The sequence below is a fragment of the Cenococcum geophilum genome (genome assembly GCF_001692895.1).
Source record: "Cenococcum geophilum 1.58 unplaced genomic scaffold K441scaffold_7, whole genome shotgun sequence".
In the NCBI taxonomy this organism is placed as follows: domain Eukaryota; kingdom Fungi; phylum Ascomycota; class Dothideomycetes; order Gloniales; family Gloniaceae; genus Cenococcum; species Cenococcum geophilum.
This window is the reverse complement of record NW_027137565.1, coordinates 1,231,523-1,244,130: the sequence shown is the minus strand read 5'-3', so window position 1 is coordinate 1,244,130 and position 12,608 is coordinate 1,231,523. Positions and strand designations below refer to the sequence as shown.

The following is a 12,608-nucleotide window of genomic DNA, read 5'->3' as shown; positions in this document are numbered from 1 at the left end:
TTCAATTTCTCACTTGAATTCTACTTTCACTATTGCTCTATTATTACTATTAACCCCTTGACTTATTCTTCAGTTAAATATGGAGAATGTAAAGCATCCTGCAGGCCGCTATATCTCGCTAATTTAGTAATTATATGCTGCTATTTTTATTGTAGCTGCTCTACCACCGTCATGGCAGCAGCAACGATAGAACAGTGGCGAGTAAGTCATATTTATATTATTTTTAACCTTTCAAGGGGGGAGAACTAAACTTAATTCTAGGGGGTGTCCACATATCAATCATGGGGTGGCCCTTTACCGGAGCCCTTTAAGTATGGGCCCTTGACTAGCACTCATCAATGATTCAATGGAAACAATTCAATTTCCATTGTGATCTTTATTATCCTACCCACCAAACGCCATCAATGCACCACGTAGTGTTGTAGTTCTACAATATGAACGCCGTGAGACCTCCGCTTATTCTGCCATATTGCAAATATCTATCCACCTTTCGCCCCTCTGAATACCTTCCGGTCCGTCTTTCACAGGGCAGGAGTCACTATGCGGCATCCATGAATCGTTACGGTAAAGAGCCGACACCCACTCCCCGCCCATGAGCATCTTGTCTACTACACTGCTGGAAAGCCAGAAGCGCACCCCTTGCGCAATGTCTCTAATTGTGTTAGTCCACTCGAAAACGCTGACCACAATTATTCCTTCTTCTCGTAACCTCTTATCACTCGCCGAGGAGTTTCCCGTCTCGTCGTCTAAGAGGGCTTCACGCAACGTCTTTGTGTCTTCTTTGAACAAATCGTTATTTATGAAGACGAGGACGAAATGAGGAAAGTTGTTGTAAAAATACCGAACATCCTTGAGGCAAAGGGTGTACAGGTAAATATCATGCAGACTAGGTAGACCAGGCGGAGCAAATCCAAATGGAAGTAGCGGCATCCAGATGGTTGCTTGAGTTTGCATTTCGGCGACGAATGGCGAGACACTCATGACCCTAACTGAACGATGCTGTTTCAACTCTGAGATGGCGAGAGGGCATGAGCGGGGAGGGCGAGCATTAGTAGTGATTTTTCCGCCAAGGACGCTGGAAAGAAAGCCCCCTAACCAATGAGCAGGGTATCCTAACTCGTGTAAATGCATAATGACACGGAAGATGGTTGTAATGTTAAGGGGGGAGTAAACCGTCTTGTCCCAAGCAGGCCCAGCGAATTTGCGGTGATAGGGAATAGTAATCTTGAGGAATATGGTATATAGCCATTTTTCAAGTGTCGTCCGGTGAAGGAGCTCTGGGAATCTAAGCTTTTTGCTGTCCCGTCGTGTCCAGTATAGGTATTCATCGAGGGTATAGTGTTTCATTGCATCAGGCCGTAGGCCGTGTGTTGCAGGTTCCACATTCATGATTTTTGACAACACCTGATATTCGCTTTCGCAAACATATTCGTTCATGAATGGTTTTGGATCAGTTTGGTCTTTGAAGGCAGGATTATTTCGTAGGACGTTGGCAGTGACCCAAGAAGTGCCATGCATTTGCTTCGTGATAGGCAGCGCGTAGAGAAATGCTGTAAGAGGGCCTCCGATATAGTCCCTGCGGAGATAATTTGCTGTTAGTAAAGTGGCCTTTTGTATTGATGAAGTAGGGCAAAAATGACTTCACATGACTATACAGTGCCTATGCTTTAGGTAAAGTACTTGCACCAATGACTAAACTAGGTAAGTATCTTTCGCAACTTTCTCGGATGCATTAGTATAGCATTCTCAGATCTCTGGAACAACCAATATTTCAGTATGCAAGAAATGTCACCTACGGAATATTGCTCAAATGTATCCGATCAAATCGCCGAGGATATTTGTTGAGATTCAAAGCATTCAAAGATTCACTCTCACGGTGATCAGCATTGCCATACCGAAGTTGTTCCATGGTCTTTGTAAGTTCGGAGTTCATGAATTCGATAACGAAGCGGCCCGTAAGATGGGAAATAGCTTTGGCAAGGTTGGTAAAGAAGCCGAATGCATAATCGTATAATTGTTTTGGGTGAGATGTGTTCGGCGATTCGAGTTGTCTTGCCATTACTTGAAATGGGTCATGAGTGATACTGGGTTTGTTCTCAAAGTAAAGACTAGGGAGTTGGTACTCTAGATCGGCCAAAGTTACATTTGGTCGCCATTTAACGTCGATATATTTGCATATAGCCGACGCTACCTTTTTTGACCCGTCCGATTGTCGGTAGGTAGCAATGAGAGCTTTCAAGTGAGGCTCATCCTGATCGAGAAATTTCAATGGAGGGTAAAGAAGTCCAGCATTAAGGTAGCAACGCTTTTCAACTTGACATCCATCTGGCGCTGGATGACGGTCTTGTATCGAATTGAACTCTTCCATTGCTAATGCACGCATCCTTGATGTTGGCCATGCATCTGCAGTGTCGTTTTGCCAGGATTCGAGGGCAGTGATCAGAGCCTGTCTGTCCTGTTCATAGATACAGATCCATTCAGGAACGTCCTCATAGCCCTCCAACATCCTGAGAGCATATGAAATAGTCTCCTGAAGTTGTTCATACGCATATGGTGGCATCACGGGCGCGACGAACGCATAGAAGGCCGTTGCTATTATTCTCTGAGTTTTTCCCGAAGAGAATTTGTTGGTCAGCGAGAGACGGTGTAGAAGGAGCAGGATGACGAGCAACCTAGCAAGGCTCTTGGCCTTTAGTTCGACACAAGTGAAGTGCCATCGGCGCCGAGGAAGTTCGTCAATGCTCAAGCTGTACTCTGCTTCTGCAATGCTTGTCAAAGTAGCATACAAATGTCTAGCATCGCCAATGCCCCCAAAGAGAAAAGATAGTGTTTCTTTAGGCCCGGACATGAATATGAGAGGAACATCAACTTGCGGAGTTGCGTCGTCGTGGCCGACATTGTAGTACTCGGGGAAATCTTGCCTGAGGTTGTTAGCGATTCCCAATGTATAAAAGGGTTGGCAGGTCACAATGGAGTTGTGCAGTGTGTTAGTCTCAAGGACGTCCAGACTCTTTGGCGATTTGAAGTTATTCGAGACACTCTATCAGCGCTGATTTCCCACCGATATGGCCAGAAACAACTCCAAATAGTAAGACAATAGAGCGACTTGTATGAGTATTTTGTGAGTGACCCGAAGAGCTGAATCTTTAGATATCATCGGTAATGATGTTAGAGTTTAGATGTAAAATTAACTCACATCATGGGCAAATATCGAGGCAACGAGTTAATAATTTTCATCCTATAATTAGATGTGTCTCCCACGTGTTCAAGCGTACTGTTGGCGTGTTCAACGGCTTCAACCATAGCGCGATCCTGGTGTTCCGAGGAGTCGAGGACTTCTGCCGCTTCCTTATAGCGGCGGCGCAAGACGTATGCCTTAGCCAATCGTGTTTGCAGACGGGATTTCAAAGGATCAGACCGTGAATGCAGTAACGTAAGGGCATACTGAGCTGTCTTGATTGATTCGCGGTAATCTCCAACTTCAAAGTGAGTGGCACTCAAGTTAGAAAGCGGGCGTGGGTCCTCCGGCGCGGTGGCACACGCGTCCCGATATGCGTCGATAGCTGCTCAACAATGTAAGATAATCCTCCTTCAGTCTTAAGTGGAGCTGTAAATGATTACCTTCGAGCAATTTCCCGCCTTTGTAAAGCCCATTCCCGCGTTCACGGTGACAAGTTGCGAATTGCTCATTCTGCATCTCAGCGGGAGGGCTTTCAGCAGTTGCTTCCGGCATGACGGCAATTCGAGAAGCACCAGCTTCGAGAAGGGTAGACGGTCCTGAGGGGTTTCAGTACGCTTAACAAGGAATATTTTTGCTCAATTGACTGACGGTACAACTGATGGTGAAGAGTGAGGGTGACATGGTCTGACGGGAGTGAGAGACAGCACAGAAAATATCAGAATGAAAAGTCGGTCAAGGACGCAAAGGATGTGGCGCGTTTAGATACGTCAGCACGCAATCTCGTGACTTTTGCCTTGGCATAAGCCACAGTCTCAGCTCTCCGTTAACTACTGTAGAACGGAAAGCATTGAAGACGATATTGCTGTGCATGAAGTTCGAACTCCAGCTTATGTCAGATTGTGAAAATATTCTGGTTGGATTTTCCGTTTTGCATGCAAGTAGCACCTTGACTGCTTGGCGGCTGAATATCCTTCAGCTCTTTCACCGGAAAATTTCTGACTCGCTTGTGGGGCTGGGTTTCCAGGCGCATCGCAGACGGAACTCTAAACCCGCAAGAGTCAGTCTTGATTCTGGAAATGCTCTTTCAGCTCGAGAGCTTCGAACTCACTCTAAATGCCGTAGGCCGATCCCTAAGGTTTCGTGGCTTAGATGTAGAGAGGAACATCGCTGCGAACGTGTTCGTCAGGGACTGTCTGCGCGAATTTAATATTTCCCTAACTTAACACATTTAGAAAATAAATACCTCTGCCTGGTCCTGGAACTTTGCAACCTCCCTGGTTCTCTCTATCACGAGGAAGATGGAATCGATGTTATTCTTAGAAACGACAAGAAGTGGCGCACACCATCCTGATCTCCTAGGCCCAGCGTGCGTCAATCCTTGCGGGATAAGCTCTGTAACGCAGATTTGGTATTCGGATGATGCTTTTGAGATCCCCGATCCAAGGATGGCGAAAGGACGAAGAAATATTGTACGCCCACGTTTGTTGTTTCACGAACAAAGCAAATATCGGATTTCTCGTTTTCGTTGTCTTGGCATGCTTCGTGGCATATCCACCATTGACGACCATTGGCTCCCACGCTGATCAACCTCGTAAGGCAGACCGCAACCCTCGCGGAGCCGATCAACGTCAAGTCAATGAACGCAAAATCTGTATTAACTCCTAAATCTCACTGTCTCTTTTAGTCTAAACTCATGGATATTCTCTCATGCTCTTATAGAATCCTTCGTTAACAATTCTGCTTCCCAAATGGGGCTTTTCCGTGCTCCCCATATTTTCATCATTCTTGCTTCCCTAGTGCTCCAGGGTCTTTGCGTACCTCATCATAGTCTTTCTTCGCATCCGCTTACCTCTGCTCTCCAACCGTCATCTCCTTATCTCCAATTTGAAAGAAGAAGCAATGCTACCCAGATTCCCTATGGCTTTAACGGCAATCCGGATACCTACGGTGTGGGCATACGTCTCGGCTATTACACCCAGGCTTTGTCTGTCTGGGCTGCGAATCTCTGGGTACCACGCGAAGCGCACTTCCTCCACAGCGTTAACATTCTCTTTATCATTGCCATGATCATTGGAATTGGTTACTTATCCCATGACCCTGCGAACATATATGCGGTCGAACCATATATGCTATTGCAAATTTCATACTGCATCGCTTACATAGGCACCAAAGACTTCCAGGAGATCTCTATCAGCCATCGACTTATGGGGGACCTCAGCTTCTTAGGGCTCGATGGGTATAGCTTTTACTTCTGGTGGGGTGGCGTAGATAAGATGATGCCCACCCCAGGTCCACAAGGGGCGGGCACTCCGGTGTGGTGGCTCACTCAATGTGACCTTTATGGTTGGGTGAGAACCGCTGCCAAAGTAGCCATAATACCATACATATGTTATGGAGCGTGTAGGCTCTGCTCAACAACGATATACGCCCGGGAGAGCCGGAATTTCTATCGAGCTACTCGAGGTAAATTTTATGTTGATTTGAGGGAAGAGCTTCAGAGATATCTGGACGATTTAAAGACAGTGCGTTTGGTCGGGCCCACTCCTCGGCTGCTAACTGAGGAGAAAACTACAGTAGAGCGCCCAGAGTTCAAGAGCTATCTTCGCGTCCCAGTAAGCGATATGGAAAATTTAGGTACAACTAGAAATACTCTGGAGCTCGACCATTCGATCAGAAGACGCTCGCGGTCATTGATTACTCTGCGAAGCAAGAAAAGCCTCGACTCTCGCTCCCCGTCTCCAATATCATTCGACTTCAGCATACACTCTGCCGTTGAGGGTGTCGATACCAACTCTCAGGGTCTACCATCAAAAACGTACGATCCACCCGATCCGACGAATCCAGTATCAGGTCTCCAAGACCAGGGCCATAAAACTTTGGTGCCAATTCCAAGCTTCTCCGAGCTTTACGCCACAGAATTCTATACTCTTAGCCTACTCCCAAATACCCAACCACCCCCCTGTTCGTCAATGTCGATGCTAACGCATCCGTTCCGATCTTGTCACCCAATTATCCTCTTATTCCATAATTCTGTCACCACTATCCATCCTCTTGCGTGGTACCAGCCTCCAATCCTTGTCCTCCGGACCACCATTCGTCCATACCACTCCCATCCCTTGCCGCTTCATCTCTTCCTCATCACCCTCTTTCATCGTACCCATATGCCGCCACCACGACTCTCTAAAGCAACAAGGGTGTTAGGGCCTGTCCTAGGACTCTTGGTTGTGAGTCTGCTTGTTATAGCCGCCGAGTTAACAATTCAGTGGAATTGCATCAGAGGCGTGCAGAAGCTAGGAAACGTTGGGCAGTTGGTGCCGGCTTGTGTTGGTATCGGTGGGCTAGTGAGGGTTATTTGGGGATGCATGCAATTGGCCTTTGGCAAGGAGGAGGCTGGATGGAATGGTGAGGCTAGGAGGAAGGATAGGGATAGGACGGGAAAGGATAATTTGTTAATCCAGGTTGCCGAGCTATATTTTCGAGCAAAGGAGGAAACGGAGATGTTAGGTGGAGAAGGAGGGGAGACTTAGCTTCAGTGGCTGAGGGTACTTGGGGAATGCGACCGGAGCCAAATGAGCGTGCTTTCGTATAAGATGAATCCTAACTTTGCGGGATACCTAAAGGATATAAATTTATACTCCAAGGCAAGCGGAGGTAATACTTCGTTGCTTTCGACTGGTTAGGTTTTAGAAGCTCGAAGGGTGACCATTCCCACAAACCATCATTTCACAAACTAGGCAAATTAGTTCTTCTCGCATCTCTTGTTATATGTATCTTTGTGGCCTTATATTCTTATATTCTCTACACTCAAGGATCACACGTTTGTCTAGGCGCTCTTTTCAACTCATTTACCGTGAACTACCTGCATAGTGAAACAGAAGAATTGCATCAAACCTTCCGCAGAGTAGCGGTTTGGGTATTGCTTGTGGTGCTCGGAAGAATTTTATGAGAATACAAACATTGACCCCTTGACTGGTATATTGATGTATTTGAGAATTGTGGGCTGCGATTATCCTAATAAAATATAGATTTTGTGCACTGCAAAATTATGGAAATAAAGATATATAAATCTTGTCTGCTAATTAGGGATTGAGGTTCGAATTCTCCTTCCGAAAATAGGAGGAGTGCAATGGACAATTAATGGACCGACATGCTGGTTAGTTAATTGTTCCCAGTCAATAAAGATAAGCGGAATGCTTGAAATGTCCTCTAACGGCGACGTTCAAGTTACTTGGTTTGACCTTCTCTACCTATTTTGGGACTAACACATCTAAGTATTTGCCGGATCCTCGGCTTTTACAACGAAAGTCTTATTGGGTCAGCCATATGTTCTAGCATGCATACGGCTCTTTAAACAGGCAGAGAACCACATACCCCTAGCGATCCTTGTTGTAGGTGCATCAGTTTTTTGTCTGTTTAAGCTTTGATTCGTCTTGAGTCGATTGTTTATAGAACCTATAACTGGTTATACTAACTTTAGATTTAGACTGTGAATTTTTTTTAGCATTAAAGTATACCTAGGTTTTAGGAAAGGAAACAAGCTTTTTTAAGTATGATTTTAATTAACTTATCTAGGTGAACACATATTAGGTCAGAATTTTTTATTGAGGGGTGTACGTGTAGTACAATTAATCGGTATAAAGTTGGATCTAGAAAAGTGATATAGGGCTAGCAAGGCTTAGTATAGTGTTTCGTCAGCCCAGGCAGAAAGTCACGGAGGCTAAGAGAAAGAGATACGTGGGGAAGCGAAGGAGGCATTAAGAGTAAGGATGAAAAACCTAATTAGGGGCGACAGGTGACCAGGTATCGGAGGTCCGGGTTAAGCTTGGCGTAACCTCGGGTTACGTACAAGCCCCCCTAGGGGACGGCCCCTACTTTTCGGACGCGTTTTTAAGGCCTAGGTTAGTATAGAGGGCTTATTACGCGCCTTTAACCTTATTATCGTCTTAATAATCTATTTTCTAACCCTCTTCTATTTTTATACCTATACTAGCTCGCGTAGGACTTTTAATTATATATAAAGGCCTGTTATAATTCTAATTCTATAATATAGAGCGCTTTTCTTCTCCTTTAGTATTTATACGTTTAATAGCTTTATTTACTCGCGCCGCACTTATACATCTGACCCCTTACCTCTTATAGATATAGAGTTTTTTTTAATAAAAAAATCACCCTTAGTCTACTTTATGGTTAAAGGAAGCCCCCCAGCCTTTTAAGCGAATTTAAGGCTTAAATAGCGCGGCTATAGAGTATTTATAAGGCCTAATGCTTAAAGAATACTACAAGAGCGTATAAGCTAAAGTAGAAAGAGTAGAAAGCCTAATATATAAGACTAAAAGGTAATATAAATAGCGCCTAGGTAATAGAAGATAAGCTATTAAAAATATATAAGTTAAAATAAAAAAAGAGGGAAAAGATAGCTAAGTAGGCGAGAAGGTAGCTAGGCGAGAAGGTAGCTAGGGGAGAAGGTAACTAGGGGAGAAGGTATTTATAGGAATAGCGGTAGCTATAGGAGTAGCAGTAGCTATAGAGGAGAAAGCTATAAAGGGAAAAAAAGGGGGGATATAAAATAAGAGATATATATAGGGGACCTAGGTTAGAGCCCTAGGACAAGATACCTAGTTTTATAATAGTTTAAATTCGCTCCGCTATTTCTTTAGGATAGAAATTATACTATAAATAGGAGGATTATAGGTGTATATGTATATAGAGCATTTAAATAGGAATAAGGGTAGGTATATAAGACCTTACGGCAATTTTATAGCAATCTATAATTAAGCGGAAGTATAGTATAAATAGTAAATAGGACAACGTAGGTAATTAGGATACTCTCTTATAGAAGTTTTAGAGCAGCGACTTAATGGTATTTTTCCTCCCATTAATATAGTATAGGTGTTACCTAAAGGGATATATACTATATTACCACTTACGTCTTCCTTAGAGGTTTTTTATGCCTAACTTAACGGAATTTATCTATATAGATCTAGATAGGGACTAGATTAGATATTAATTAAAAATAAATATAATAATTAATAGGGAGACTGTTAGCGACTTAGTTAATTAAGGCACAAGCACGGCAAGAGGGACGCGTAGCCTATACGATTGGTAGTTTATAAACGAGGATCTAAAGCTAAAGAAAGGAAAGGAGACGGAGGGCAGCGCCGCTTAACATTATATACAATCCTCTGGTTACGTAACGGCAATTATTTAAAACTATATAAAACTGTCTACGACTGTCCGCTATAATCCACTAATATCTATTAGCCATAATCTACCAGTTTCCACTAGCGCCGTAACATTACCCCCCCTCTAAAAAAAGCCTACCCTTAGGCTTTATACGTCCGTATTATGTCTATAGGGTATTCTTATCTTTATGCTTAATAGGCAGCTTATTATCTTTGCTATTCTAGCACTTTATTTACTTATTAAGGTACTTTAAGGGTCTGGGTTTATTAGGGTAACAATTATAAAACTTTTAAAGCTTATAGGGACTACCTATAAAGTTCTATATAGGGTACTAAGTGGGGTCTAGGTTATACCCTTTCCAACTAATATAATATTTTAACGTTCCCCTTATAAGCTTATAGGCTAGTATTTCTTTAATTTCTTATTTATTATTGCCATTAACTTAGATTAGTAGGGGAGGTTTATTCTTTTATCTAGGTAATAGGTTGTTTATGGCTTTCTATAGTTTATCCGGAGAGAAAATAGGGTAAACTTTAATTAAATCTGGGAGCTTTACTTTATACGAGTTACCTATCTTCTTAAGAACCTTATACAGTCCTGTTATCTAATAGTTTAGCTTATAGCTAGGTTATTTTATCTTTTAGTTCTTTATTATAACCCAGACTATATTTCTTATAGTAAAGTTAGGCTCTCGCCTATACTTATTTGCCTACTATTATATTAATTTCTAGGCCTTTTCTAAATTTATACGGGCTACTGTCTAGGCTTCTTTTAAGCGCTTAGCGTACTGCCGTGCTTTCTTATAAGATGGTCTTTTGTATATAGTCTGGGGTCCTTTTAGTCTTTCCTAGTTAAAGCTTATATAGGGTAAGTAACCCATTTCTAGTTAAATAGGGGCAAATCCTGTAGAGTTATGGGGTAGGGTCGCTTAGGCATAGTCTATTAGGGGTAGTAGTTTAGCCTAGTTATCTTAGAAGTAGTTAATAAAGGGCTAAAGTCTCTAATCTAAGTATTAATTTATAATTTCCGTCAAACTATTTATTTAGGGGTGGTATACTATAGAAAGCTTTAGCTTAATACCTAAGATCCAGGTAAACTTATTCTAGAAAGCCAATATAAATTGCGGCCTATAATTAGATATAATAGTATTTAGTAGACTGTAGATTTAGTAGACATAGTAGATATATAGTTAGGCCGCTTCTTTAGCATTAATATTTTTATAATATAGGATTAAGAACGGGCGCTTACTAAAGCGGTTAACTAGAATTATAACTATATTGTATCCGTTACGGTCTATAGGTAGCTTATAAAAGTCTATAGAGATATACTACTAGGGGCGTTCTAGTATTAAGAGTGGTTTTAATAGTCCTAAGGTTTTGTCTTATAGGATTATAAATTTACGGCAGCTATCGCAGTTCCGTATATAATGGTTGACGTTTATAACTATTCTGAGCCAGTAGTAGCGGTCGCTAATAATCCTATAGGTCTTATTTTTTCTAAGGTAGGCTATAGAGACCTAGGTATACACTTCGGCAATAAGCTAAGTCCGCAAGTCTATTTTTAAGGGATTATAGGCTAGTAACGTTCTTTACCTTTTTACGGTACTCCTATAGAGAAGGGGCCGTACAGTTTTCCTACAGTAGTTTATTAATAAGGTTAAGTTTTAGGGAGTTAATAGGGTATATCTTAGCTTTTAAAGATTCTATATTTAGTTCTGCTTATATTTAAAGGTTAAGGTATTCTAGTTATAATAGCGTCTGGGTCTATAATAAGATCTTTATAGCCATCTAGTTATCTAGGTCTTATTTACGCCTTATAAGAGTGTCTATACGGTTTATAGCGTCTAGTCTATATATAATTAAGAAGTTAAACTAAGATAGGGTATCCGCCTAGCGTGCCTACTAGGCTATAAGGGCCTTAGTTATTATAAAGTATTCTAGGGCCTTATAATCTAAAACTACCTTAATTAGCTTAGGGGTCCCCTTTAGCTATATACACTAGTACTAAAAGCTAGAGATAATAGCCAGCATTTCTTTATTATAGATATAGTAGTTTAGCTCGGTATCTATTATAGTCTTTAAATAGTATATAATAAGGTGCTATTCTCCGTCCGGTTACTTCTAGGAAAAAATACTAGCTATTACGCTGTTTAAGGCATCAGTTTCTAGTATTAAGGGCCATTTTAGGTTAAAATAGGTAAGTAGGGGAGTTAATACTAGCTGTTTTTTAAGCTTATTAAAGGCCTGCCTATATATAGCGTTAAAGTAGAAGGGCTGGTCTTTTCTAGTAAAACGGTTAAGAGGCTAGGTAATTCTACTATAGTTCTTAATAAAGCGTTAGTAGAAGTTATAAAACCCTAAAAATAATTATACCCCCTTTATAGTCTATAGGGGTGCCCACTAGTTAATTACGGCCGTTTTCTCTAGGTTGGCTTTAATTATGTTTATACTAATAATAAAACCTAGGTACTTTATATACTTAACACTAAACTCTAACTTCTTAATATTTGTCACGGGACTCACACGTTCTCACGTCCCTGCGCGTTTTGACGTTCTTGACCCGTGCTCACGTTCGTCCCAAAACACCTACGCACGTTCCCCTACAACCCCTATTTATACCCGTACCTAACCTATTCTGTTCTATTTTGCATCCAAATGTCTTTATATTAACTACGCATAGTTACGCGTACGTAGCCTTCTTTAATTACTACCCCGTTTAGTATATTGTATTCTAGCTCGTACCTACTTCCGTAACAATATTAACCTAAAGGCTAGCCTTATAGAGCCGTTATAAGACTTTATAAACGTACTCCTTATATTCTAGCTCGTTCTTAAAGTAGATTATAATATTATCTAAATAGGCCGTATAGAAGTTATTAAGGTAGTTAAAAAGTATATCGTTTATATACCGCTAATACGTAGCTAGTCCATTAGTTAGTCTAAAAGGGAGTACCTTATATTTATATATTCCGTAATTGTCACAGAACGTGGGCAGTAGCTACAGAGCGTATGTATTTGAGGAGTCTACAAGACGTTACGCGATCGATCGTAAGGGTCGAGGGCGTAAGGAGGTGATATACCTACGCGTAGCTGACATAAGCTGTATATGAGGTGTACGCAAGAGCACGGGGCTCTCCTATAGAGGCCCCTGCGGTAGGGTTCCGTAACACTACCCCCCCTCCTATAAAGGCGGAGCTCCGGTAACGCTATGGTTACTATATATATATAGAAGGGACACTTAAGGT

At 41.9% G+C, this 12,608-nt stretch overlaps 3 protein-coding genes across 3 annotated transcripts; 1 reads left to right on the top strand and 2 right to left on the bottom strand.

Moving 5' to 3' along the window:
• Positions 1 to 456: 456 nt before the first annotated feature.
• Positions 457 to 3,697, bottom strand: K441DRAFT_544709 (uncharacterized protein; the record flags this gene model as incomplete). Its single annotated transcript, XM_067642777.1, has 4 exons — positions 457 to 1,576; positions 1,797 to 2,921; positions 3,197 to 3,563; positions 3,622 to 3,697. The coding sequence occupies 4 exons, from the start codon at positions 3,695 to 3,697 to the stop codon at positions 457 to 459; spliced, it is 2,688 nt and encodes an 895-aa protein (XP_067507768.1).
• Positions 3,698 to 4,659: 962 nt separating this feature from the next.
• K441DRAFT_654301 (uncharacterized protein) lies at positions 4,660 to 7,079 on the top strand. The gene has a single exon (XM_067647670.1). The coding sequence runs from the start codon at positions 4,930 to 4,932 to the stop codon at positions 6,706 to 6,708; it is 1,779 nt and encodes a 592-aa protein (XP_067507767.1). The 5' UTR covers positions 4,660 to 4,929; the 3' UTR covers positions 6,709 to 7,079.
• A 4,402-nt stretch (positions 7,080 to 11,481) lies between these two features.
• Positions 11,482 to 11,667, bottom strand: K441DRAFT_738911 (uncharacterized protein; the record flags this gene model as incomplete). The annotated part of the gene is made up of 1 exon (XM_067654345.1): positions 11,482 to 11,667. A coding segment is annotated over one exon (183 nt), but the record flags the coding sequence as incomplete, so codon positions are not given.
• Between the last annotated feature and the right edge of the window lie 941 nt (positions 11,668 to 12,608).

What these genes read in the sequence shown, in the direction of transcription:
- K441DRAFT_654301 (XM_067647670.1), top strand. Translation starts at nt 4,930, where the DNA reads ATGGGGCTTTTCCGTGCTCCCCATATTTTCATCATTCTTGCTTCCCTA.